Source organism: Haliotis asinina, chromosome 14, assembly GCF_037392515.1.
Source record: "Haliotis asinina isolate JCU_RB_2024 chromosome 14, JCU_Hal_asi_v2, whole genome shotgun sequence".
NCBI classification, from domain to species: domain Eukaryota; kingdom Metazoa; phylum Mollusca; class Gastropoda; order Lepetellida; family Haliotidae; genus Haliotis; species Haliotis asinina.
The window spans coordinates 44,650,634-44,676,012 of NC_090293.1; the positions used below are offsets into that span (position 1 = coordinate 44,650,634).

At 40.9% G+C, this 25,379-nt stretch overlaps 2 protein-coding genes across 3 annotated transcripts in view; one reads left to right on the forward strand and one right to left on the reverse strand.

The window, feature by feature from the left end:
• Positions 1–6,907, forward strand: part of LOC137261677 (opioid growth factor receptor-like protein 1) — a 42,475-nt gene extending 35,568 nt beyond the window's left edge. For both annotated transcript variants that reach the window (XM_067799456.1, XM_067799455.1), the window contains one exon: positions 1,786–6,907. In XM_067799456.1, the coding sequence (XP_067655557.1) occupies positions 1,786–2,020 (235 nt within the window). In that variant the 3' untranslated portion in view covers positions 2,021–6,907. The remainder of the gene's footprint in view (positions 1–1,785) is intronic.
• The window catches only part of LOC137261071 (ADP-ribosylation factor-like protein 1), a 382,131-nt gene that overhangs the window by 234,595 nt on the left and 122,157 nt on the right, over positions 1–25,379 (reverse strand). The window lies entirely within an intron of this gene.

Genomic DNA, 25,379 nt, shown 5'->3' on the forward strand with positions numbered 1-25,379 from the left:
AGTGAAAGCTGTCCAATTCGGCAAGTTGTCTACACCAGCATAATATCTCAGTCCCGTCTGTGGCTTGTACATTAATCATCAGCTCTACAATGCAGCATGTTGTCGAAACTACATTTTTTTCTGTATAATACAGACATTTAACCCCAGCTTGTGTTGTAGAAGAACGTTTAGTCCCAGAAATCTACCAAACACACAATACAATTCAGATGGAACCCAGCACATTGTCCAGTTGCTGGAGCAAAGAATGAGGCTGTCGAGACTTGAGAGGAATTTTTGTTTAAGTCTATTTTCTTTGGTCTGGCGACAGTCTTCTTGTGTAAAGATCACTATGACGGCATTTGTGATGATGTTGGGTTGGTTTTTTTAACAATAACAATATATGGTTAACTTATTAACTTCTTATGTCCTAATTAATCCCATCTGTTCATGTATTTGTGTATTTCACAACATTTACTCTGAAAATACATTTTTTAAAAAATGTTTGCTTATTTCTGGGACTGACAACAAATGATTAATTTGTATTTCTTGGATAATCTTTGAATAAGTATGCATGGAATGCCTGTATAAAATTTCAAATTTAAATGTAATTTGATCTCATTACAGGTACTGTAAGGATAACAAGCCTTGAATGTAAACATTTTTGTTACACGTTTAAATTGCATTGATATGACAATAATTTTACCAATCCTCCCTTTTTCAATGTTCTTGTCAAATGTAATAAGTTTGCATGATACAGAATTGTTAGCGTTAAAAGATTGTCCATAACATACTCAGGAATACCAGCTTGAGTTGGAATGAAAGGTATCTCTCTGTTGGCAGGATATGACTGAAAGTGTAACAAAAGAATTACAAATGTGAATATCTTATCCAGCTCATTTTACAGGTTTGCTGTCAACTGGGATATAAACACATATTTTGTGCCATGTGGTTGCGGGCTGTATTGCACATGTGGTGGGAACGATTGTTTAACACAGCTTTGGTATCCCACCAAATGACTTTGATTAATATCAGAGGGTTATGTAATCTGTATGTTTGTCACATGTAGCGGACTTTTTAACCCTCCAGTCAGGAGTGGGGATGTTTTTCTTCAATGTCTTACACAGAAGATGAATGATCACAGAATTCCTTCTGTCAACTTCTATTTAATGATCCATGTCCTGTATGAGGTGTTGGCACTTTGTGCAGAGATTAAAGCTGTTTTTGTACTGATTGCCAGTTAGTGTGTGGTTGCTTTTGACGAGAAAAATATGTGAGAGGAACAAATTTTTTACAAGTCTGTAGATTTTTTGCGAGGTGTTACAAGTTATTATTGTTCAAAACACACTCTTAAATGATAGTGTGAAAAAGGAATATTTCATAGTAAAAAACTTGTTAACAAATGGTTATTGTTACACCTATGTTTAAAAATGAGGATATGAAAATAACTCTCGTAGATTCCTAAAATGCAGATTTCTCAACTGTCCATGATGATCTTGCAGTGGAGCTAAATTACTGAGATGTTCAGTGTGATAATTTGGTTGTTGAATACATGTCATCCTGATGCAGTGTTCATGATGTGAATCACAGGATTACCTGGTCCTGGGTGCTGTGGTACAAAACTTCAACACGAAGACTGCTGAAGTCGATGTTGATGCATAGGAGTTATGGTCATCTTACCACTTCGATAGCTGTGTACAACTGCACTCTGGTCAGATTATTTACAGACAGCAGTCACAGAGCTTGAGTATTGCTGAGTGAAGTGTTCACCTGACCAGCATGTAATGACAAACTCTTATCTTGTTACAGGTCCATGCATAACTATCTGCGTATCACCCGGATCTTGAAGTCACTGGGAGAACTTGGCTTTGAGCATTTGAAAGCTCCCTTTGTGCGTTTTGTACTGAAGGAAGCATTGGTGCACAAGACCCTGGACAATACAGTGGACAGCTGCTACAACTACTGGATAGAGACCATTAAGGACGACAAGATCAGGGAGGATCTTCGAGATTTCGCAGATAACATCATTTGCTCTGATTCATAAAAGCGTATCTTGTCATATTTGAAAGGTTTGGAGGATTTTTCCAAATGCATTAATTTTGGATAAAATTATTCTAGGAATGGGTAGGTTATGTTCTCCTTGTTCGTACTCAGAAGAACATTAAAAACACCTCTGAATGCCTCTAGCTCTCTTCAGCGGCTTTTTATGGGCTAGTAGATAACATTCATGAAACACACAAAGTTGCGTGTGCCAAAAGTTTTGATAAGATTTTTCATGATTATTAAATCAAATCATATCAGTTGTACACATTTTTAAAAAAATTATTTTTTTTCATTGGTCAGCGATAGTTTTAGTTTTTTAAAGAGGTAGTATTCCTTCCTCGTCACTTTTTTCAATGAAAATTTTTTTAAAAGCCCTACCACCCTCGTCACTTTTACAAAAAATATACACAAGAAACATGCAGCTTAATTATTTACCCGTTTTACAAACTATTATTATTGTTTGTATTTCTGTGTCGATTGTGCCTTGTGTAACCTTCCTATTTATCAGCTGCTTTGTATTAACAACTTTGGTGTGTGAGTCCAGTAAGTGACAATAGGTATTGATATCTCTAATTGTTTGATCAGTATTCTAAAAGTTGGTGAGTCAAAAATGGAACATACAAGTTTATGACAAGTTGTCATCCATCAAGTTGTATGTTTCATTGATACCAGAAATACAGAACCAAAAGCTTTAAGTTTAAAAAAATTGAAATACTTAAACTGTTGCTCTGAGATGCTATTTCTATGTAAGGATGCCGCCCATACTTAAGCAATTTGATTGATCCTCAAGGATAGACTGTCATTGCACATTTTTGTTGGAACCTACAGACAAGTTTCTGACTGGAATTACGGTACATGATTGTGGTGCATGTTAATTATGTCAAAGGACTACCATTGCGTTGTTTGAAGGCACCTCAGAATTTGAGGTATTTGGGGTTTTGCTCAAAGAATTCACTGCTAGGGTTAGAATCATACCAGCAACCTATGGTAGGTGACAATGGATCTAGTGGACAGGCTTCTTGATGCTAATTACTGATCATGTGTGATCCACCCAGTTGACTTGGAGTGTTGCATACAGTCTCAGTCACTGGTCTACACTAAACTAGACCTGTGAAGGTCCAGGTTAGAACATTGGCCTTGAAAGGCTTCAGTAACCCATGCTTGATATACAGGATTGGGTGGTCGGTCTTGCTGAACTTGTTTGACACGTCATCGGTTCTCAGCTGCACAGATTGATGCTCATGCTGTTGACCACAGGGTTGTCTGCATGTAGGTTGAATATTGCGGCATAAAACTGAACTCACTCACCCACCCAGACTAGACTATGATATAGCTGTATTATTTCTGAGAATTTTGTGCAAACATTGACACATGCACGGTCATGTAGGCACTGAAGAAGTTATTCCAGAGAATGCAGAAAGTATTATTTTGTTTTATGTTACTGAGTCAATTTTTCAGTAGGATTACAATAAACTTTTCCATTTTACATTAAAAGAAATGGTTTGAGACGAACAACAAAGAAATGCCTTTGCAGTTGCCAGGCTCAATTTAGACACCAGTCAAAAACAGGAAGCACCTGCTGCTCAAAATAGGATTATATAATAGTATAATTTATTATATAGCTTTTGTATTGATGATTTGGAAAGGAACCGCCAACTTTTTCTTTTGCTGATATAATAGTAACAGTCTCATAATGACTATAGTCATCAGAGTGGCTGCTTTCAATCAGTTCCTAATTATGCTATTCTTGCTGTCACGTGAGATTACAGTGGCCAGTGCCTCCACCTGTAGATATATAAGAAAACTTACAGAAGAAGGGGCAAGGGGGTGGCATTCGCTCATCACACCAAAGACCCAGGTTTGATTCCCTACATGAGCACAGAGTGTAAAGCCCATTTCTGGTGTCCCCTGTCATGATTTTGCTGAAATATTGCTAAAAGCAAGGTAAAACTAAACTCAATCAATCCCGGAGTTTCCATTCAGTCAGCTCCTAATTATGCTGTTCTTGCTATCATGTGAGATGACAGTGGCACATGCCTCCCCCTGTAAATATATAAGAAACTTCCAGAAGTTTCCATACAGCGTATTTATTCCAAATAAATACCAGCTTCCAAATTACACTAGACTCTGTGTCTAAATGTAGTAACAAGAACACCACTGTGCTCCCAGCATGCATCAGCGTGCAGTGCGTTCTGACAATAAACTGCTTTCTTATAGAGACAAGTGTCAATGAGGTATTTTCTTCATGTCTGCAAATGTCTAGATATCTAAAAGCAGCGTAAAACCATATTCACTTACACCTTCTGGAACCCTATTACAAGAACACGAGAAAATAACACTTTTAACTCACAGTTAACAGTTTATGTCATTCAGAATCATGACTGGTTCATCCAGGAGGCAATATAGTTTGCCGACAGAGATGAACTGTCACTGGCAAGATGCCCGCAGAAAGCATTCCTCAGCGTATATTATTTCAGTGTATATTCTTTCAGATTATTGTGACAAATTTTCTAATATGTTTTATGAATTTAGGCTTTCGTTGAAAACAAAACCAGACATCTAATAACACAGGGGTTTGTTTGAAATACATATGCCAAAAAATGTCTGCTTACTCATTCACTTCCTCACCAGCAACTTCAACACACTACAAGTTTGTAGTTATTATTGCACCATTATCCATGTTTTCTGCTGCAATGTATTTGTGTCTACAAAGTTGCTTATAAGGGATACATATGAAGGAAAGGAGAACAGAATTGTTGAATGCAAATCATGTTGTGTAAGGTTGTACATAATATGTGTGAAGAGTTTGGCTGTTTTGTGTAATAGCTGTAGTTGTTTTGTGTCTTCATGACATTTCTGCTCAGTTGTCAGCACAGGATCCCATGATCATGGATTTGAATCCCACTTCTTTATTGTTATGGTTTGTCTGCCCCAGATCCATTTGCAAACTATCACCTGCAACTCTTCATGCTTCCTCCTTTACTAAACCATAATTGCCATAAAAGGTGACTGCTTGTTGTGTGTGACGTGCGTGTGTGGCGTAAAACTGAACTCCCTCACTCCTTCATTAAGGTGACACACAAGAGCATCAAACAAAGCTATAAACAAGCACACATTGGCAGTGGGGTAACATTATGGGTGAAGTATTCACTATTCAATTCTTCACATCAGTACAGTACGTGAAGCCTGTTTTTAGTGTCAGTGCTGTGATATTGCTGGAATATTCCAAAGAGCGACTTAAAACCATCCTCACTCACTCACTCACTCATGTATTGATTTTTGAAAGTTGAGCCATCTGTTGAACAGTTACACTGTGAGGGCTGTTCGTGTATATGTAACAACTACAGTCATTGTAACAGTATAATCAGTATACCCTATGTTTTGGGGTAACTTGCTTCGTTGGGTTATTCTTCCTTTAAGTGATGGAAAAGTGCCCCGATATATGCATGAGTCTTGTTTTGTTGTATAATATTGTGTTGCCATAGCTCCAGCTGCATCTCAAGCAAATGGAACATCAGAGCACAGTGTCCTTGTGATGGGAATCTGAGAATATCCTGAAATGATATTCATGATAATTCTGAAATATTTGTTTTGCATCAGTTTTTTATGGGAGCTGACATTGTTAATAAATAAGGCTTGTGTTTCTTTCTGCAGACAAATATGGAATTGTATATTATTATTGTGTTATTGTCACCTTAATGATGAATGGGTTTGCAGAGGAATAAATTTTGTATCTCCTACCTGTGTAGAAAGAGGGTAATTGTGACAGGCTGATACCTGCAGTTGAATCCCAACGGATTACATTGTGTGAAGGCTATTCTAGGTGCAGGTCACGTCATGGCCACAGAAATTCTTAAAGCTGTGTGATGCCCAACATACTCACCTGTTCTCAGAGATAATCCACACTTTTAAGTGTGTGTATTCATTTTCGTAATTGTCAGAAATGTCCATGGCATCTTTGTTGGTAATGATGGTAGCGTATTCTGTTTTATTTGAGTTTTGTTTTGTTTGTTTTTTTTCAGATTCCTATTTAACAGATAAATTTTATTTTCATTCTTTTCAGTGTAGAAAGTTCTCAGTGTGGATAAGTGAGAACAGCTAGCAATGATAATTGCAATATCAGATATGGACTTTTCTACAAGTTATGCCCTTGTTAAACCTTTTTTAGGGTTAATAGTAAAAAAATGAGGTCGTATTGCACCACATGAACGAACAAGAGGTAAGCTGTCAAAATTCAATTAAACATCACCAGAAAAGATATTTGCCTTTTCAGTTATAATTTGTTTTTACCAGTTATAATTTCAGTTATAATTATGTTATATATGCATGAATTAAGATTACCATGTGTATATGTCTCATTCCCAGAGCTGGAAATGTAATTTAGAGGCCTTGAAGTAGCTGTAACATTGGTGATTGTGTCTAAGAACAACTTGTATTCACCCTTTAGGTTGTGAATTAACTTCACTCATGTGACATTGTCTAGTGTACTCTGAAAGTGTGTGAAATTAATCCACATGATTGTCAACTCAAGGCAGATGGCTGGAAAATTATTGATGAAGCAATATTTATTAACTTGATTCTCAATTACCTCACACAGTGCCTTCAAATTATACATTTGATCCTGCAAATTTCTATAATTGTAAGAGCCCTGATATTCCTCTTGCTTTTTCAAGCAGGAGCATGCATATGTCAGGTGCTGCCTTTGGACACATATATCTATAACAAATTTACTGACTAGGATATGAACCCCCAAAATAGTATGACAATTATCTATTGACTTGTCTTTGTCTTACTCTGTATATAATTGTTTCGAATGAATTGAGTAGTGATACCACAATGTACATATGGTATTTATGAGCATAATTCCTAATAAAGTTTCATATCTAGCCATCATGTTATGTTGTGTGTGCCCTATCAGATTTTTCTTAAATTAATCCACATTATGTCAGACTTCTGTCCTGCACAGGTAGTTGTCACAATCTGAAACTGAGCCCATATCTGGTCTCTGGATGTGCCCAATCGACAACTGAGCCAAGATGTGGTCACTGGACTTGCCCAATCTACAACTGAGCCAAGATCTGGTCACTGGATGTGCCCAATCTGGAATTGTGCCCATTCTGATCAGTGGACATGCCCAATGTTGAAGAGAGCTCAGATCTGATATTTCGATATGCTAGATAATAAGCTGAGGTCTGAGCAGATAGCCCACATCTTTATCTAACCAAGATCTTGTCTACAAGTGGATTTTCAAGTTGAGTGATAATCAAGTATTGGTCAAATACCTCAGTTAGTCAGTTGTTGGTCTTGTTAGAACCCTTGGAAAGAGGTTAATTGATGCCTCCAATTTTATGGATGAGAGCAAGGCTGAAGATGACAAACCATGCCCAGGTGCACAAAACTAAGTATGGTTAAAGCGTTGTGGTCAAAGCGTTCACTTGTAGTGCTATTGACCTATAGTTCGATTCTTCACATGGCTGCAACGTGTGAAGTCCATTTCTGGTGTCCACGGCCATGAGATTGATGGAGTAGTGTTACAGGAGCAAAAGACTCACGCTCTTTATGTTAGTCCGCCTTACATTTTCAGCCTAGTATGCATGATGAACTTCTGCCGACAAAGTGAAAATAATGATCAAATAAGAAGGAAAAAAGCGAGGAAACGTGCATTTGTCCATTTGCATCCGCGGATCGCGATTTCCTCTTTAACCTTCTTGAGTGGGAGTTGCTCCAAGGGTATGTAGTCTGTCCCATTGGTTTTATAGAGAACGCATTTCTTGTTGCCAACACAGTTGTCCCAGATGGCGCACTTGCAAGAGCACAGCAAATAGTATTCAAGAAACTGTCAAGTGATCTGATATCGCTCGCTCCTGATCACTTCAGGATGTGTTTCTCTTTGTCTTTGTCTTTGCAAGACACGGGGACACTTCTCTAACAGGGTTTTGATGAGCTGTGCCACTCTGTGAGTGAATCAGTGAGTTTAGTTTTACACCGCATTCTGCAATATTCCAGCTATACGGCGGCGGTCTGTAAATAATCGAGTCTGGACCAGACAATCCAGTGATCAACAAAATTAGCATCGATCTGAACAATTGGCAACCGATGACGTCTCAACCAAGTCAGCGAGCCTGACCACGCGATCCCGTTAGTCGCCTCTTACGACAAGCATAATCGCCTTTTATGGCAAGCATGGGTTGCTGAAGGCCTTTTCTACCCCAGATTCTACCCCCCGACCTTCAGGGGTCGCACCAGATTCAGATTCACATATGTCTTGCTTGCGATATGTGGTACTTCCTCTTCACCTCCAGAAGGGACAAACGACCCAGTTGGATCCTGGCATAGTCTTTGCGGCGCCATAGCCTGTTTCCCAGCATTGTTCTGTTCTATACCTATGTAACTGTATATTTCTCTCTTTGGTGGTTTTCATGTGTGAAGCGTCTGTTTGGAGGGGGCGTAAAGCAACACGCTCTAGGTGAGTGGTCCAAACCCTTGTCGATATACTGTTCTTGTTTTTCTACGCTGGACTCCATTTTGTTTTCCGTATACCTGACTTGGTGTTGGATGGACTACTAGGAAAGGAGATCAAGGAAGACAAAAGGTGTCTCTGTATACTCAAATGTTTCCTCCATATTTTATCATTAGTTTTCTTTTGCGCGGCAGTGGCCCTGTCGTCTATTGTACTCACTGTGCCTTAAGTTTCAAGGCTCTATTCTGTATGCATGTGCACAGTCCGAACAATCAGGACTTGAAGATGTTGGGTGGACTATCCTTCACCGACACAACTGTATTGTCACTCTGGGACGCCACCTGTGAGGATCAGCATTAAATCCTGATAACTGGGATCGTTTACGTCATTAATCATGTTCAGAATAGTGTTTGAGTTTGATAATTCCCGACTCTTCATTTTATGAAACTGTAATCAATCAACCTGTTGATAAACATGACTCACTAATCAAGAATGCTGGTCTTGTAATGCTTCACAAAGCTCAACACATTTATAAACAATACCGATGAAAAGGAGCTGGTGAAGTACATCTTCAGTAAAGTCCTGTCAAAGGATCAGCAACATTGCTGAGATACCGCTGGTAATCTACTACAAGAATAGGTCGATATGTTATCACGGCTATCTGAGTGTTGTTGTCAGGAACGTGCATAAACTACACCAGTGGGGGATGGGACACCGCTACTGTGATCCTCGTAAGCCCACGAAGCCAGTGATTTATAGAAGAGGCATTGTCAAAACAAAGTTGCTGACTCATCAGATTCTTCCAAGCATTGTGTGTTCCAGAGGCAGGATATAGTTTCCTGTAAATAGGTCCACGGAAGTCCAGCAGTGGGACTTGAATTACACAAATATGTATTTCTTTGCATTCAGCTCTAAAACTGGGATTTCACTAAGATGTCAAACATTATGCTCGCCTGTAAGACTGGTATAACCAATAATATGCCCAACGCTATGCTGGGCTGTAAATCTGGCATTACACTAAAATGTCTAACACTATGTTCGCCTGTAAGATTGGTATTACACTAAGATGTCCAACAGTACGTTGGGCTGTAAAACTGGCATTATACTAAGATGCCCAACACTATGCTGGGCTGTAGAACTGGTATTACACTAAGACGTCTAACAGTACGCACGCCTGTAAGACTGGTCTTACACTAAGATGTCCAACACTATGCTGGGCTGTAAAACTGGTATTAAAGTAAGATGTCTAACTCTGTGCTCGGCTAAAGGACTGGTGTTACACTGAGATGTTTGATACTGAGCTCAGCTGTGAGACGGTTGTTACAACTACATTCCTTGCTCATAGTCAAGAAGTTTATCTGTAAAACTTCTTTACTTAAATACAACATAGTTCCGTCTGCTCCTGAATGTTAAACAAGTCAAACTGAGTTTGCTGATATTCTCTCGGAAGGTCAAGCGAAGATCGACCTGGTTTTCCTTAGATGAGTAAATCATTATCATTCCAAACTGTGTTCCACTGGCGCTATTTCTCGTGTAAGATCAAACCACATCATCAAACAGATATCGTTTGGATAGTAAAGTTTGTGCAATGTCCTGGCAATGCTATGACGTCATGGACTTGATTACGTCACAATGCTATGACATAGCTGCACCACAAGTATCATGGCAGTACAGTGTTTTAGAATGTAGTTTTTTCTTTAAAAACTAATTAAGGGTGATTTGTTATGATAAACAGAATCTCACACTCGGGTCTACTGATATCAATTATATCACCACTCGTTGATAAAAGTAAAACTGTAACTTTATCAACTCGAGTTGATATAATTCATATCAATAGACACTTGGGCGAGATTATGTATATATCCATTTATCAGGCTAATGTTTTCAGAATGCTTTGTTGTTCATGCCAACTCCTGGAGAAACATAGATCTGTGCTGACGGTCACTTTGAACAGGAAGCATGTGTCACGTGCTATGAATATGCAAATCAGCTTTTCTTGTGACGGCAATGTAAGGTTGATCGATCTTTGACACTGTCTCAAGCGTCAAGAAATAAATTGTTTCATAAAATAACCATGAAACATTTTGAAATAACAGTTGTGTGAACATGCTGATTGTCTTTCGGTATCTTTTTGACCTTCCTAGTTAATGAAAGTTTTCATCGGAAAGGTCACAAGTGTCGTGTTTGTCCGACTGTTGTGTCCACATATTCACAGATAAGAATGACGTCGTTATTAAGTTGTGTGATTCGAGGTGGTAAATATATCAATACACTGGACATACGCAGCAAACAGGTGTCAGTAAACAAATTGTTTACGGATATTCTCGTGAAAGACGGCTCGTGACATTTAATGCCCTTGACATTTTGTGAGTAAATTTGTATTAATGTGTGAGGTGTTTGGTGGACCCAAAGAGCGAATTTGTCATTTCCCTTTGTGTAGTAGCTGGTTAAAGTGTACATTGTTATGTTGTGTACTCGTGTCTGTCTGTCCGTAGTGTCACGTGACATTAATTGAGTCAGGCACTTGTGTGTTTCGTAGTATATCATGTTGTTGAGCTGCTGGGTCGTACAGTTGGAACTTGTGTTAACAGTCAAGCATATCGGTACGTTGAAGCAGCATTAAACAGCATCAGGGCAGCAACAGCAGCAGCAGCAGCAGCAGCAGCAGTAGTAGTAGTAGCGGCAGTAGTAGAAGACGTAGTAGTAGGAGCTTCGTTGTCGTTGTAGTCTTCGAATCTGTTGTAGTGTCACGCGATAGCCACAGCCATAGTAGTAGTAGTAGTAGTAGTAGTAGTAGTAGTAGTAGTAGTATTTTGTAGTTGTAGTAGTAGCTACGGTAGTAGAAGAAGTAGTAGTAGTTTCGGTGTCGCTGTCGTTGTAATAGTAGCTGTAACTGTAGTAGTGCCTTACGGCAGCAACAGCAACAATACTAGAAGCAATCAGTAGACGTATTCAGTAGTAGTAGTAGTAGTGGTAGTAGTAGTAGCAGCAGCAGCAGCAGCAGCAGTAGTACATGTACACCTATCCCACTCACACACATCATACTAACACCGAGCCGACCAGTCTTTGTTGTATCCATTTATGCCGAGCGCCAGGCGGGCACTAACAAGTACCATATTTTAACGCCTTTTGCTTTTAATGTGTCCGGGGATCAAACCCGCGAACTTCTGATCTCCGGGCGGACACTCTAGCCAGTACACCACGGCATGCGTCAACCAAGTTGGACCACCCTATTCCTTTACGACAACGGCGGTGAGGTAGCTCAATCGGTAATGCATTCGCTTGAGGTTCGATTTCCCACATTGGCACAATGTATTTAGCCCTCGTCGTGTCCCCCATCGTGATATTGCTGGAACATTGCTTGAAAGCAGCGTAAAGAAAAACTCACGTTACGGACGAGGAAGACTTTTTCAGCCCGGTCTTCACGAATCCCCTGTCTGTTGTATTGGGGACTTGTTTGATGTTTAACGCCTCAGTCGCCAATATTACAGCTATATGGCGGCGATATGTAAATAACGATCAAGCAATCCAGTGATCAACACGATTCAACAGTATTAACCAAGTGAGCGACCTGCTCCCCGTCTGTTTAGTCGCCTTTTACGACAAGCGTGGTTTGCTGAAGAGATCTTCACGGGTCTTATACTTGATGGGTCTTGTATCGCCGGATGCACATTTTAGCGTGACGCCGCGTGGTGTGTCTTATGCCACCATGACACTTGCACGAATTTTTCGCAATTTATCGTAGCAATACGTGTAATTTAGATGGCATGCGTGAAACCTAGTTTGCGCGCTGTTCGCGTCCCGTTTACGCATAAGTTACGCACTTGGCACGCAATGCGTGGCTGAAAATGGTGTGCATTGTCACGCAAAGGTGTGCTGTCGCACGACTTATTTACGTCTAGTTCAAGTAATGTTGACGTATTGTTTACATCCTGTGTACGGCATTTGTGTATGCGTGCATGCGTGCGTGCGTGCGTGTGTGTCTCCTGTTGGTGCTGTTTCTTGCCATGAGAGAATGGCCACACCCTGTCGTATAGTGACCACAAATGTGGAGCATGACGTTTCAGCAATGGAGGCTCTAATACCTCTTAAAACTATTATCTGAATTCGTTGTGTAAAGAAAAGTATTAAAGAAAATGGGTTTTTTCTTCGTTTTCTAAAATGAACATCCTCACCCTCGGGGGTCCTGACAGGAGTGTTCATATCCTTGTAATAAGGTGACAGACCAAAGCTACTGTTCGCTGAACCTGAAGAAACATCCTTCTCCCTCTCGGCAACCTCTGCGTCTCTGGTTCTTGTCCGGTCTCTTCTTCACGTCTTCTTTCCACTGCTTCTCCTGCTCTTCTCTGGTTGTCTTCTTCTTGGCAGGCCTCTTGTTGACTGATCGCTGTCGAGTTGAGAAATGCGGGGACTGGCGATGGGATCGTCTTTATCTACATGCGCTGTTATCGCTGATTTGTCCGCAAACAATGCGCGAAGAAGGCGTGCCCAATGCGTATCAAGTTCACGACATGTTCAAACTATTCGTGCCGTGCACAAACTACCATGACGACGTGAACAAGTCGGGACAATACACACGTCCCGCCGGCCCACTTCACGACAGGTTGGATGGCGTGAACTTGGCGCAACCTGCTGCGACCATTTCGTGATCAAAACGAGTAAATACGCCACACTGCGTGTTTGTGTACGCAGGGCTGGAAATTGACACGCTTTAATACGCACCGCTCGCAGTGTTTGCGAGTAGGTTGCGCAATGTCAGCTACTACTTCACACAAGTGGCACGAAGATTATGCGTGACAGAAATTTTGAACATTTCCAAATTTTGTTTTGCCACGCAGCCCCGCTGGTTCTCACAATTGCGTACCAGCGCGGAGACAAAATTCGTGCAAGTGTCAGGGTGGCTGTAAATTGTGGTCTGTAGTCAGGTGCCCCTCAGTTAATATTCTTGATAGCGGCGTAAAATAGTAGTCACTCTGCAGCAGAGGTAGCGCCTCCTCTCAACTGGAAGCTGACAGGGGTAATGGCGGCGAAGAACGTTCTGAATACCACGAGTGTCGCTTAAAATGTTGAATAAAACATATTTCACGTGAGTAATTACTAAACATGGGGTACGAGATGTGAGAGCACAGCCAAGTGAGAAAATGGAAGTGTACTTTTGATGGTGGCGATATTTTATTTTGTCATGAAAAATATTTTTCGATCCGAAGCGAGGAAAGTGCGTTGCTCGCATATATGAAGACTTGTCATATTCGCTATGCTGCGCAACAACATTTGCGCTACAGTTTGCCTGTGGAATATCTTACGTTTGTTTGCCTGTCAGGTTTGTCTCTTGCAGACAGGAATGTGTGGCACATTACAAACCGTATGTTTCTACGTCTTTTTGCAAAGCAGCAGACACAAACATTAGCACGGCAGGAGCCAGTCACCACATATGGTACCATATCGGGATTGGAACTCGAACATTCCATATCACCCAACACCTACACTAACCAGCTACTCCACCTCTCCTGATTATTTTTGATTACGTGCAACTATTCATGCAGTTCGCGCTTAAAATGTGTTCAAGATAAGACGCCGTATTCTTCAGGTAGATTTAGTTTGCCAGTCTAAACCCCGAATGCGCAGACGCTCTCCAAAAACAATCCTATGCCGATCGTGTTTATTGCCGGTGCGATTTGCAGATTTAACAGGAATGAGGAGCATGTCTTCAGTTTATCTTCAAAAACATTTTTCGATTGACTAATAGCGCCAAGGGTCATTAAAACGCAAGCTTAGACGGCGTTTTAAAAAGACTCCGATCTTTGGGTCAGATATCTTGACCTAAGGATTTGATCATAAGTCATTTACATCGATATAAAGTAGAGCAAAGTAGCCCAGGTGCGCAAAGAACGCTGTTTCTTAGCAACGTATGACGTCATAGGTATGACGCCTACCTATGCACGTGGAGTGGATTTCCCCGCTGCGCGGTGGCCTGTGAGTTTAAAATGAGATTTACAGAGGATCTGATATAAAGGAAGCCGACTTAAAGACACCCCAGATAATTACAACGAAACCCCCAGGGTGCAAGGAACAATATCTACACTCAATGTAGTCTCCTGGTTATGTATATAATTATATAGGTAACTCACGTGATATAATAGCTTTTCGCGCTCAAAACGCACACATGCACACGCACCATTCCCATTTCCCCAAGAAAAGTATTTCCCCGAGGAGCATTTCTCCCTAACTTTTAGACTTCAGGAATTCGGATTTATGTGCTTCCCCCTTCTCCAGAATCCAGAATCCCCTCCTGGAATTATGTGACTTGTCCACCATAAGCAGTGACTCTATATCTTCAATAATCCATGCTCGTCCCAAGAATCAAGTGACGGAATCGGGTGGTCAGGTTCGCTGACTTGACTGACACATCCCAGTTGTGTAGATCGATGCTCATGTCATCGACCACTGGTCTGTCTGGACCAGACTCGACTATTTACGATATCACTGAGTGCGGCGTAAACCAAAACTCACTCAGTACTTCAATATGCGAGAAAAAGTATCATCTTCTATTAATGATTTAGACGTATGGTACGGAATACTGTATGCTCCATTTGAGCATTACAGGCAGCGTCATATTAGAGTCAACGAAATCTTTTCTTTCAGAATTATCTCATTCGACAGTGACAAGCAACGATTGTATTATTTATAATACACCTGTATTGTCTGGTTCAGACTAGACTATTTACGTCATGGAGCTGTAAAATCATTGCGTCCTTCATTAAGTGAGTGAGTCTAATTTTACGCCGCACGCGGCAATGATCCAGTCATGTGACGACTCCTGCGTTAACCTGTCAGTATCTCAGGAATGATAATTAGTGTGTGAATTAGTTTTGTTTTACGCCGCTTTAGCGACGTTCCAGCAGTATCACGACAGGGGACCCCAGAAGTCTGCTTCACACATTGTACCCATGTGGGAAATCGAACCCGGTCCTTCAGCGTGTCGACCGAAAGCTTTAACACTAAGCTACCCTACCGCCCCCATGGAATAATAAGGATATCATTAAATTGTCCAACGTTGAGGAGTACGGTTGTTTCTAATTAGACCGGTAATTGAACTCAAGTGGGAACAACCCAAGAAGACCATGACACTACTTTCTTGGACCAAATTATGTCGGTATCAAATTATGCGTAGAAACCAAACCAATCCTTGTGCACTTTCTCAGGCTCGGTCGTAATAGTTTATAGGAGACGGAAATTGTTATTGTAAGTAGTTACAAGTGACCATGATGTGACGGTAAACAACATACAGAGCTACCCAACATTCACAGCATAACATCTCTCGCTTAGTAAATGTAGATGGTTACACCGAATAGAACAGTTATAAGAAGATTGTAACCCTGTAATTCCGTGCTTCACTGATAACTAGTGTTTAAAGAAAGACAGATACATAGGTGGACTGACGGACTGATAGATGCCGCTAACAAGCGAGGAAGACGGAATGTGTGTGTGTGTGTGTGTGAGTGTGTTGTTAGAAGTATTTCATGCCGTCTAGCTCTACTCATAATGCTGAAAACGATGGGGTAGCCTAGTGGTTAAAGCGTTCGCTCGTCACGCCTAAGACCCGGGTTCGATACCCCACATTTCTGGGGTTTCCTATCGTGATATTGGCTGGAATACTGCTAAAACGGCTTAAAACCACACGAACTTACAGCAAACAAATAAACAACAACACAAAGTACGTTTCGCCGAAAGTTACTTGTCCTGTGAGTTGAGGTGTTTGCTGTCATTAAAGTTGCGTCCGGTTTGACTGTGATGACTGAGCCCAAACATTTATGCAGAACAACACTTATCTGAAAAAAATATAAACTGCTCGTCAACATCTTATTTTCTTCAAATCAGATGTCTAAATTCGTATAAAAAGTTGGTGGAATTTTTTTTTCTGTAGCCATAAAATATGCCTAAATTTATTTCTGCAGTATACATGTACCAAAGATCGTCTTAAAAGAGTTAGAGAATAGGTTCAGTTTTACGCCGGTTTTAGCAATAATATCCCAGCAATATCACAACCGGAACACCAGAAATGGGCTTCACATATTGTACCCATGTGGGGTATCGAACCCGGGTCTTCGGCGTAGCGAGCGAACGCTTCAACCACGAGGCTACCTCACTGTCCCTCTTCTTAAAACAATGGCGGATCGAATCACAAAAGCATTTAATCTAGTAAAGTGATGTGCTGGCACATTCCATGCTTTGGAAGAGTTTCTATGCTGCTCTAAGATACTATTCTGTTACAGTGTTAAGTATTTTGGGGTATATTTGAAAGCGAAGGTGAGGTGAAAATGCGTTGATCTTTATAGAACCGACTACCTAAATGTTGGCATGTACAAGATCACCATCAACGGCGGGTATGCTCTTCTCTCAGCATCCATCGGCTGTTTACGGCGTCATGATTTCTCCCTCCTTTGGTGTGCCGATTGATAGACATTCCGATTCGAGAAAACCATGGTAATCCCGTGACTAGCTGAATGCAATGTTTTTCTCCTTCTGGCAAATGCAATCATGACATGTTAGGGATTTTAGCAACCTTTAACAAAACTTTATTTCTATACATCATTAAATATATTCTGAAAGTGTCCTGATAAACCAACCAGTCCGAATAGCAATGCATACGTTACGGAAAATGCCGAGTCACCGAATGACTCGTCTGTATCGTTAACATTACGCAATGTTAATGCTCTCGGGTCTAATTGGTGTCAGGTACAAGTTTAATAAGTTAAGTATTTGTTTTGGGAGTGATGTAAAAGTGTTCTGCCGTCTGGGAATTTCAAGAGAGCATACGATAGACGCTCGACAGACACTGCTTTAAGTCTTGTTAAACTCCCATTGATTCAACTTCGTGGCATAGTCCATTAACCTTGGCATGCCTTTATAAACAGATAAAAGTCGCTGGTCTAAATGTACAAGTGGGTTTCATTAAGGGAACAGGGCGGCAGGGTAGCCTAGTGGTTAAGGAGTTCTCTCGTCACGCCGAAGGCCCAGGTTCGATTCCCTATATGGTACAATATATGAAGGCTATTTCAAACTATACTCAGCTTACGACAAGCTTGGCCTGCTGAAGACATGTTTTCATTCTGTCTTCACGGGTCTCACATGTCGTAACAGGGACTCTTTTGCTTGCTGTTAACACCACACCCATCTATATATGATGACAGCTATATGATGAAGCCAATTTCCGATGTCCGCCGCCGTGATATTGATGGAATATTTGTTAAAGCGGCATAAAACTAAACTCTCTCTTACGAGAACCACATTCGCCATCATTCATGTGTATATACTGTTCAGGTTAATCGCCTCGTGGTTATATTATAGCAGAAACAACAACAATAATAATATTTATCGAAATAGTATAATAATTTGTGTATGCACCTCCTTATGTTGTTGTTGAAATGTCTTTGAGCTGCCATTGGATAAATAGAAAAAATATATTAAAGAATTGCAATAGCAGATGTCAGGGGATCTCAACGTTTTTGAGATGAGTTAGACGATATGTGTTAACGTTGATTCATTCTTACACTGTGGCGTGACACTCGCTCTCTCACTCTACCAACTCATAACTCCCACGAACCCCCTCAGCACGCGCACACACGACCCCTTCCTCCAGCCTACCTCTATATCACCATAACAACAACAACAACAAAAAAAAAAAAAAAAAAAAAAAAACGATTATAAATATACATGGTTAGAGGGACTTGGGTGACAGACTATTACAGCAAAGTGCAAGGATAGTCAAACCAATATTTACTGTAATTTAAAAGCAAGCCTATAAGGAAACGGATAATGATCTGTTTGATCGGACATAGAAGGAACGCTTGTTATATTTGGGCGTGGTCGATCTGTACTTACATGTAATCCCTTGTTCATCTATCGGCCACGCCCAGATGTACCCCCCTCTAAGAGACCACGTGACATCGGGGAATGAGGTGAGTGTTTCTCTTATCATGTCAGTGAATGCCTCAAATTTACTGCTATAGTTTTGTTTCAGTGATCGAAAGCGTCGCACAAATGTTCAAAAACAGCTTGTGTCGCCTGCATGGCTCAGTGGTCCTAGAGCAGGGGCCAGTTGGTTTAGTGGTTGATGTTCCTCTGGTCACGCCGAAGACCCCGGTTCAATATCCCCACATGGGTACAATGTCCATTTCTGGTGTCCTCCGCCGTGATTTTGCTAAAAGCGGCGTACAAATAAACTCATTCACCCAGCATGTGAAAGGTGTTCAAGAACCCAATGGGTCTTTTGACGCCGCTTTTAACACTGTTCCAGCAATATCACGTCAGGGGACACGGGAAATGGGCTTCACATATTGTACACATGTGGGGAATCGAACCCGGGGTTTAGGCATGACGAGCGAACGCTTTCACCACAAGGCTATACCCCACCGCCCTTGTACCATAAAGTGTACTTCAGCTAATCAGGCCTTGGTCTTGGTAAAACCAGAGCGCCAAACTGCTCAATAAGTGAGTGAGTGAGTTTAGTTTTACGCCGCACTCAGCAATATTCCAGCTATATGGCGGTGGTCTGTAAATAATCGAGTCTGGACCAGATAATCCAGTGATCAACAATATGAGCATCGATCTGCACAAATGGGAACCGATGACATGTGTCTGACCACGCGATCCCGTTAGTCGCCTCTTACGACAAGCACAGTCGCCTTTTATGGCAAGCATGGGTTCCTGAAGGCCTGTTCCTTCAGGGGTACAAACTGCTCAGAGTAAGATGTTAATTGATACTACAGTTTTATCCCTATAGATGAGAGCAAGGCTCATATCCTCAGGTGGACAGACCTGATATCAGTCAACTTAAAACCCACTTGTAGACAAGACACATTAATCACCAGGTCTTGTTACATCAAGAATTTTGTCATCTGAATTGACTGAGCTCACGATTTGGCATATCCAAATTTCAGATCTTAGCTCAGTTCGATATTGGACGCAAACACTGATCAAAATTCGTCGTGACGTGGGAACCCGTAAACCATTAGGCTACCCCATCGCCCATTCTCGTGCATAACATACCCTGACGCGGAGTTTGGGTTGACCCCGAATTGGTCAGTATTCAGTGAGCTTGATATGACCGTCATCACGAATAGGCATATACATGTCCATGAAAACTGAACACACGTCTTCGGCTTAAATCCCATGGCCAAACTATCACCCAGGTATTTCTGATCTAACGAGTACAGAATATAAGGTGACGGGAAGTCGTATGCATATTCATTGCAATAAAAGAACGTGTGTATCTGAAAAAATGTTCAAACACAAAGGACATTATGAAAGAACGGGCAAATGAAGTATGGCGCAGCCTACGGAGATCAAATACCAAGTAGGAAATATACTCTTCAAACAAAGTAGGGGAACCTGAACTTTCAATTTGGATAGGAAGTGTAAACGTTGACAAACGTTTCAAGACCAGATATCATGAACGCACCACCAATTCCCTCTATTACCACCCCTGAACACAACATATTATTTGCACGTGCAGTAGCCCCATACACGTGCATGGGGTCCCATTCTTGATTCTGACCGGTTTCAAGAAGTTCGAGAAAACGCTTTGTATATTATTTTTGACACTCATCTTGCATCACACATTTGTTAGTGTTTGTTTCTAGTCGTCTGTTTAAAATCAAAATCGTGCACATGCAAATTACATGCCATACACCAGTCATTTTTCAAAAGCGACAACATTCCAAATAACTATGGTCGTAAGGAAGTGCAAATGGTGATGCACTCTCAAAACATTCAATATCATCATATCAAGATTGATTAACTCCGATAAATCTCCTAAATATTTTAACCGTAAATAGAAAAATGAAGTTCCCCTACTTGTTTGTAAGAGCATAGTGTGTCCAACACAATATACTGTGTCCTATATAGGACTTAATAATTCCTTCACAAGAGATATGTCCTAGGTAGAATATATAATCTTCTGCTTATGAGATACTGATGCTTTTTCTACTGTGGCCCTAATAGGCTTCCATAATTTAACGCCATTTAGGAGAAAAAAACCCATTTACATCACAACGCGTCTGCTTAATGTATGGTGTTAATGTCAAAATGACATTGTACCATCATATATCTGTAATACGCCAGTAAGCTATATCCCTATAAAGACTCTTCGTTCTCAAAATCTGACTCATCTGAACAAAGTAAAATCTAACCAATGCAACGTATGCCATATTTGTAATCATAGCTTTCGGCCGTTGGTGGGAGCCACGGGGTACACAAAGTACGCAGACTACCGGTTGTCCGACTTTGATTTTTGTGGAAGTCGCGGTGGCTGACTTTGTGTGCTGGCGATTAGGTGCCTGACTCTGAGCGTGCGGGTTCGAATCCCGAATGGGACTCAACCAAAAAAGTATTACTATTTGTACTTTACTAAGAAAGTGAAATCCCAAATATGACATATGTTGCAACTGACCACTTTCTTACAGTCTAACCAGCGAAGGACGGAAGTCCTTTTGTCACTCAGCTCCTCGACCATGGAACAAGTTCCCTCAGGACATCAAACTTTCATCCTCATTAACTGCAGTCAAATCAAGAAGCACCTGTTTTCTGGGTATTATTGTATGTTTTCTGGGTATTATTGTATGTTTTCTGGGTATTATTGTATGACCAGAAATTACTGAGAATAATAACTCCAGTTTCAAAGACAGGTGAACAGTTAGTATGAAGGCAGGTCAAAAGTTCAAAGCCTAACACAGACAACAAACGATTTGGTCAGATTTTAATATCTGATTTTTCCACATAATCACCCTTGATTGCAATGATCTTCTCATATCAGTGTTTCAGTTACTCAATTCCATGTGCAGAGAACTCTTCTGGAAGTCCTGTCAAATACTCGTTTACAGCAGATTTGAGATGGTCATTACCGACATAGCGTTTTCCACGGAGATGTTCCTTCAATTTTGGAAATAGGTGAAAGTCGTCTGGGGCCAGGTGAGGTGAATATGGAGGATGAGGATGTTCTTCGAAGCCACATTGATGTACTGCAGACAATCGAGAGGTGTGAGACGAAGCATTGTTATGTAAAATCAGAACTCCAGCCGTCAACAAGCCACGGTGCTTTCTTTGATAGATGCTCTCAGTCTGTGGAGTAGATCAGCGTAGTAGGCACCAGTGATAGTCTTTTGACTCTCCGGCTAGTCAACATGGATGATACCCTTCGCATCCCAGAGCGCTGTGGCCATAACTTTCTTAACTGACCTTGAAGACTTGACTTCTTGAGTGAGGAAAACATGGGGTGGTGCGATTTCAAAATTTTCCTTTGATATATCATTTCTCTTTTTCTTCAAATCAGCATTCAGAAGGTTTGTGATCCATCGTGCAGATGCTTTGTTCATGCCCAAATGATCATGGAATGGATAATAGTTTGAATGGATCCATGGCTTAGACCCGTTTCTCTTTCAACTTCAGCAATAGTCACACGTCTGTCTGCAAGAATACATTTCTCCACAGCCTGTGAATGCTTTGAACGATGTTTTTGGTCGTTGTCCAGCTGGAAAATCCAAACATGTCCACACACGTGAACAGATGGAAGTAAATATCCTTCGAGAATATATGTGTACCGCTCACTGTTCATATTCCCTTCAAATACACAGTTTTGCCACCCCACACGTTAAATTTCGAACTGTACTTTGGGCGCTGGTACAAAGGTTTTCAGTTTGTTTGGTCCGGAATGTCAGCCACACAGAACTTTCACCGGAGAAAAGCACAGTGTCCCAGTTAAAATTTCACTGCTGTAAGCACCAGTTCCTCGACTTTTCTGCCAACCCATTGTCTCCTTACAGACAGCCACAGTCTCTCTGTCAATCATATCCATCCTTAAGTTTTCTAAACTCCGTTTGTTTTTAGAAACAAGAGCCTCCCTGGTGCTCAATGCCATATCCACTTGCAACAATTTTCGAAACATGATAAACAGTGGACAAAGGGGTGCCTGTTCTACTAGAAATCACTTTAGCAGATCTGATGTCCTTGTTGTAATACTCTAAAATCAAAAAACTCTTCTCTAGATCATCCATATTGACAATGACTGAAAATATTCATAAATTAATATCAAAAGATTAACGGAGTTGTCTCTCTTCAATGAAACCAAACACGTGATTGCTGCTCGAGGTTGGCTTTACCAGAAATCCAATTAAACATATTCGTAAAATTGTCAGTTATTTCTGGTCATACTATGTTCATTCATTATGATGTCACCCTATTATTCATGGACTTTAATTCATTGGCATTGCCTCTAGCTCTTGTTATTATTCATAAGCCTTATTTCAGGCCATTATTCATAGATGCTATTTCATAATATTGCTTCATTACTTCTGTCCATTTTCTCATTTTATGCGCTATGACCATACATCTTGTAGATGGATACAGCGCTTTACAGATACTCATTATTATTATCATTATTGAAACGGTAATACTTGTATACTCAGGTCTCGTACATGTACCACTCTAGTGAAACCATGAGCACAGGGATGGTTCTGACAAGCACAGCAGACTCGAACCCATGATCATCGGTTTCTGGTGTGCTCAAGGGACGCAACTCTGCACAGAGAATGGCGGTGTCAGAGACGTCTGAGTCCCGTTTCACAAACCTCCCGTAAGCCTAAGATCTCGTAACTTTTCTCGTAGCACTTTAGTATCTCCTATACTGTAACACAGTAAGTACGAATGCTACTATAATAGTTACGAGACCATAGGCTTACGAGAGCTTTTTGAAACGGGGCCCTGGACACATAAACGCCTCTGTGTAGTGACACAATCGCGTCATTTCACCGAGTCTGTAACGCGAATTAGCCCTGCTTGAATCCATGGTCGTTCCTTTGAACACATCAGTCTCAGCCTAGTGATGGAAACATCTCTCGGAACGAAAAGTCCTGTTGAATGACAGTTTAGTTGGGTTTCAGAAGACGGATTAACTAGAGATAAACAAAGAGTTTTGAGTGAAATAATTTGAGATTGATGAAACCTCCTGAAGCACTTTACTTCAAATATGCGTTTGTGAAAAACGTCACCACTGAAACAACATCCCCTTAACTATGATTATCTCAGGAGCGATCAGAGTCCTGTTGATAATTTCAGCTAATCCTGACAGTATTTGAAGGATAATGCAAAACAAAAACACGTTAACCTGGTATGGGAAATTGTTGGCCATGCTGTTTTTGGAGTGAAACAATTCACGCTCAAATATATGATATGGATGATATCGGTCTACAAGTAATGTACTCTGTAGCTTCCTGTTTTTACATTCCACTGCCTGACTGAATATGTTCGTAAAACTGAATTGCCCTACCCTTTGTTTTGCGGATATTTGTACAACGTTATACGTTGTCGACTTCCTTTCTCAAGACAACGCAATGTGTTGTATACATTCTTATCTGTACAACCTTCTGCTTACTACAACGCTCGAGGTGTTTCCTTTACTACATCTGTACAACCTTCTGCTTACTACAACGCTCGAGGTGTTTCCTTTACTACATCTGTACAACCTTCTGCTTACTACAACGCTCGAGGTGTTTCCTTTACTACATCTGTACAACCTTCTGCTTACTACAACGCTCGAGGTGTTTCCTTTACTACATCTGTACAACCTTCTGCTTACTGCAACGCTCGAGGTGTTTCCTTTACTACATCTGTACAACCTTCTGCTTACTACAACGCTCGAGGTGTTTCCTTTACTACATCTGTACAACCTTCTGCTTACTGCAACGCTCGAGGTGTTTCCTTTACTACATCTGTACAACCTTCTGCTTACTACAACGCTCGAGGTGTTTCCTTTACTACATCTGTACAACCTTCTGCTTACTACAACGCTCGAGGTGTTTCCTTTACTACATCTGTACAACCTTCTGCTTACTGCAACGCTCGAGGTGTTTCCTTTACTACATCTGTACAACCTTCTGCTTACTGCAACGCTCGAGGTGTTTCCTTTACTACATCTGTACAACCTTCTGCTTACTGCAACGCTCGAGGTGTTTCCTTTACTAGATCTGTACAACCTTCTGCTTACTACAACGCTCGAGGTGTTTCCTTTACTACATCTGTACAACCTTCTGCTTACTGCAACGCTCGAGGTGTTTCCTTTACTACATCTGTACAACCTTCTGCTTACTACAACGCTCGAGGTGTTTCCTTTACTACATCTGTACAACCTTCTGCTTACTACAACGCTCGAGGTGTTTCCTTTACTACATCTGTACAACCTTCTGCTTACTACAACGCTCGAGGTGTTTCCTTTACTACATCTGTACAACCTTCTGCTTACTGCAACGCTCGAGGTGTTTCCTTTACTACATCTGTACAACCTTCTGCTTACTACAACGCTCGAGGTGTTTCCTTTACTACATCTGTACAACCTTCTGCTTACTGCAACGCTCGAGGTGTTTCCTTTACTACATCTGTACAACCTTCTGCTTACTACAACGCTCGAGGTGTTTCCTTTACTACATCTGTACAACCTTCTGCTTACTACAACGCTCGAGGTGTTTCCTTTACTACATCTGTACAACCTTCTGCTTACTACAACGCTCGAGGTGTTTCCTTTACTACATCTGTACAACCTTCTGCTTACTACAACGCTCGAGGTGTTTCCTTTACTACATCTGTACAACCTTCTGCTTACTGCAACGCTCGAGGTGTTTCCTTTACCACATCTGTACAACCTTCTGCTTACTACAACGCTCGAGGTGTTTCCTTTACTACATCTGTACAACCTTCTGCTTACTACAACGCTCGAGGTGTTTCCTTTACTACATCTGTACAACCTTCTGCTTACTACAACGCTCGAGGTGTTTCCTTTACTAAATCTGTACAATGTTCTAGGGGTTCACCTAACTACATCTGTACAATGTTCGATTGGTGCTCCTAACTA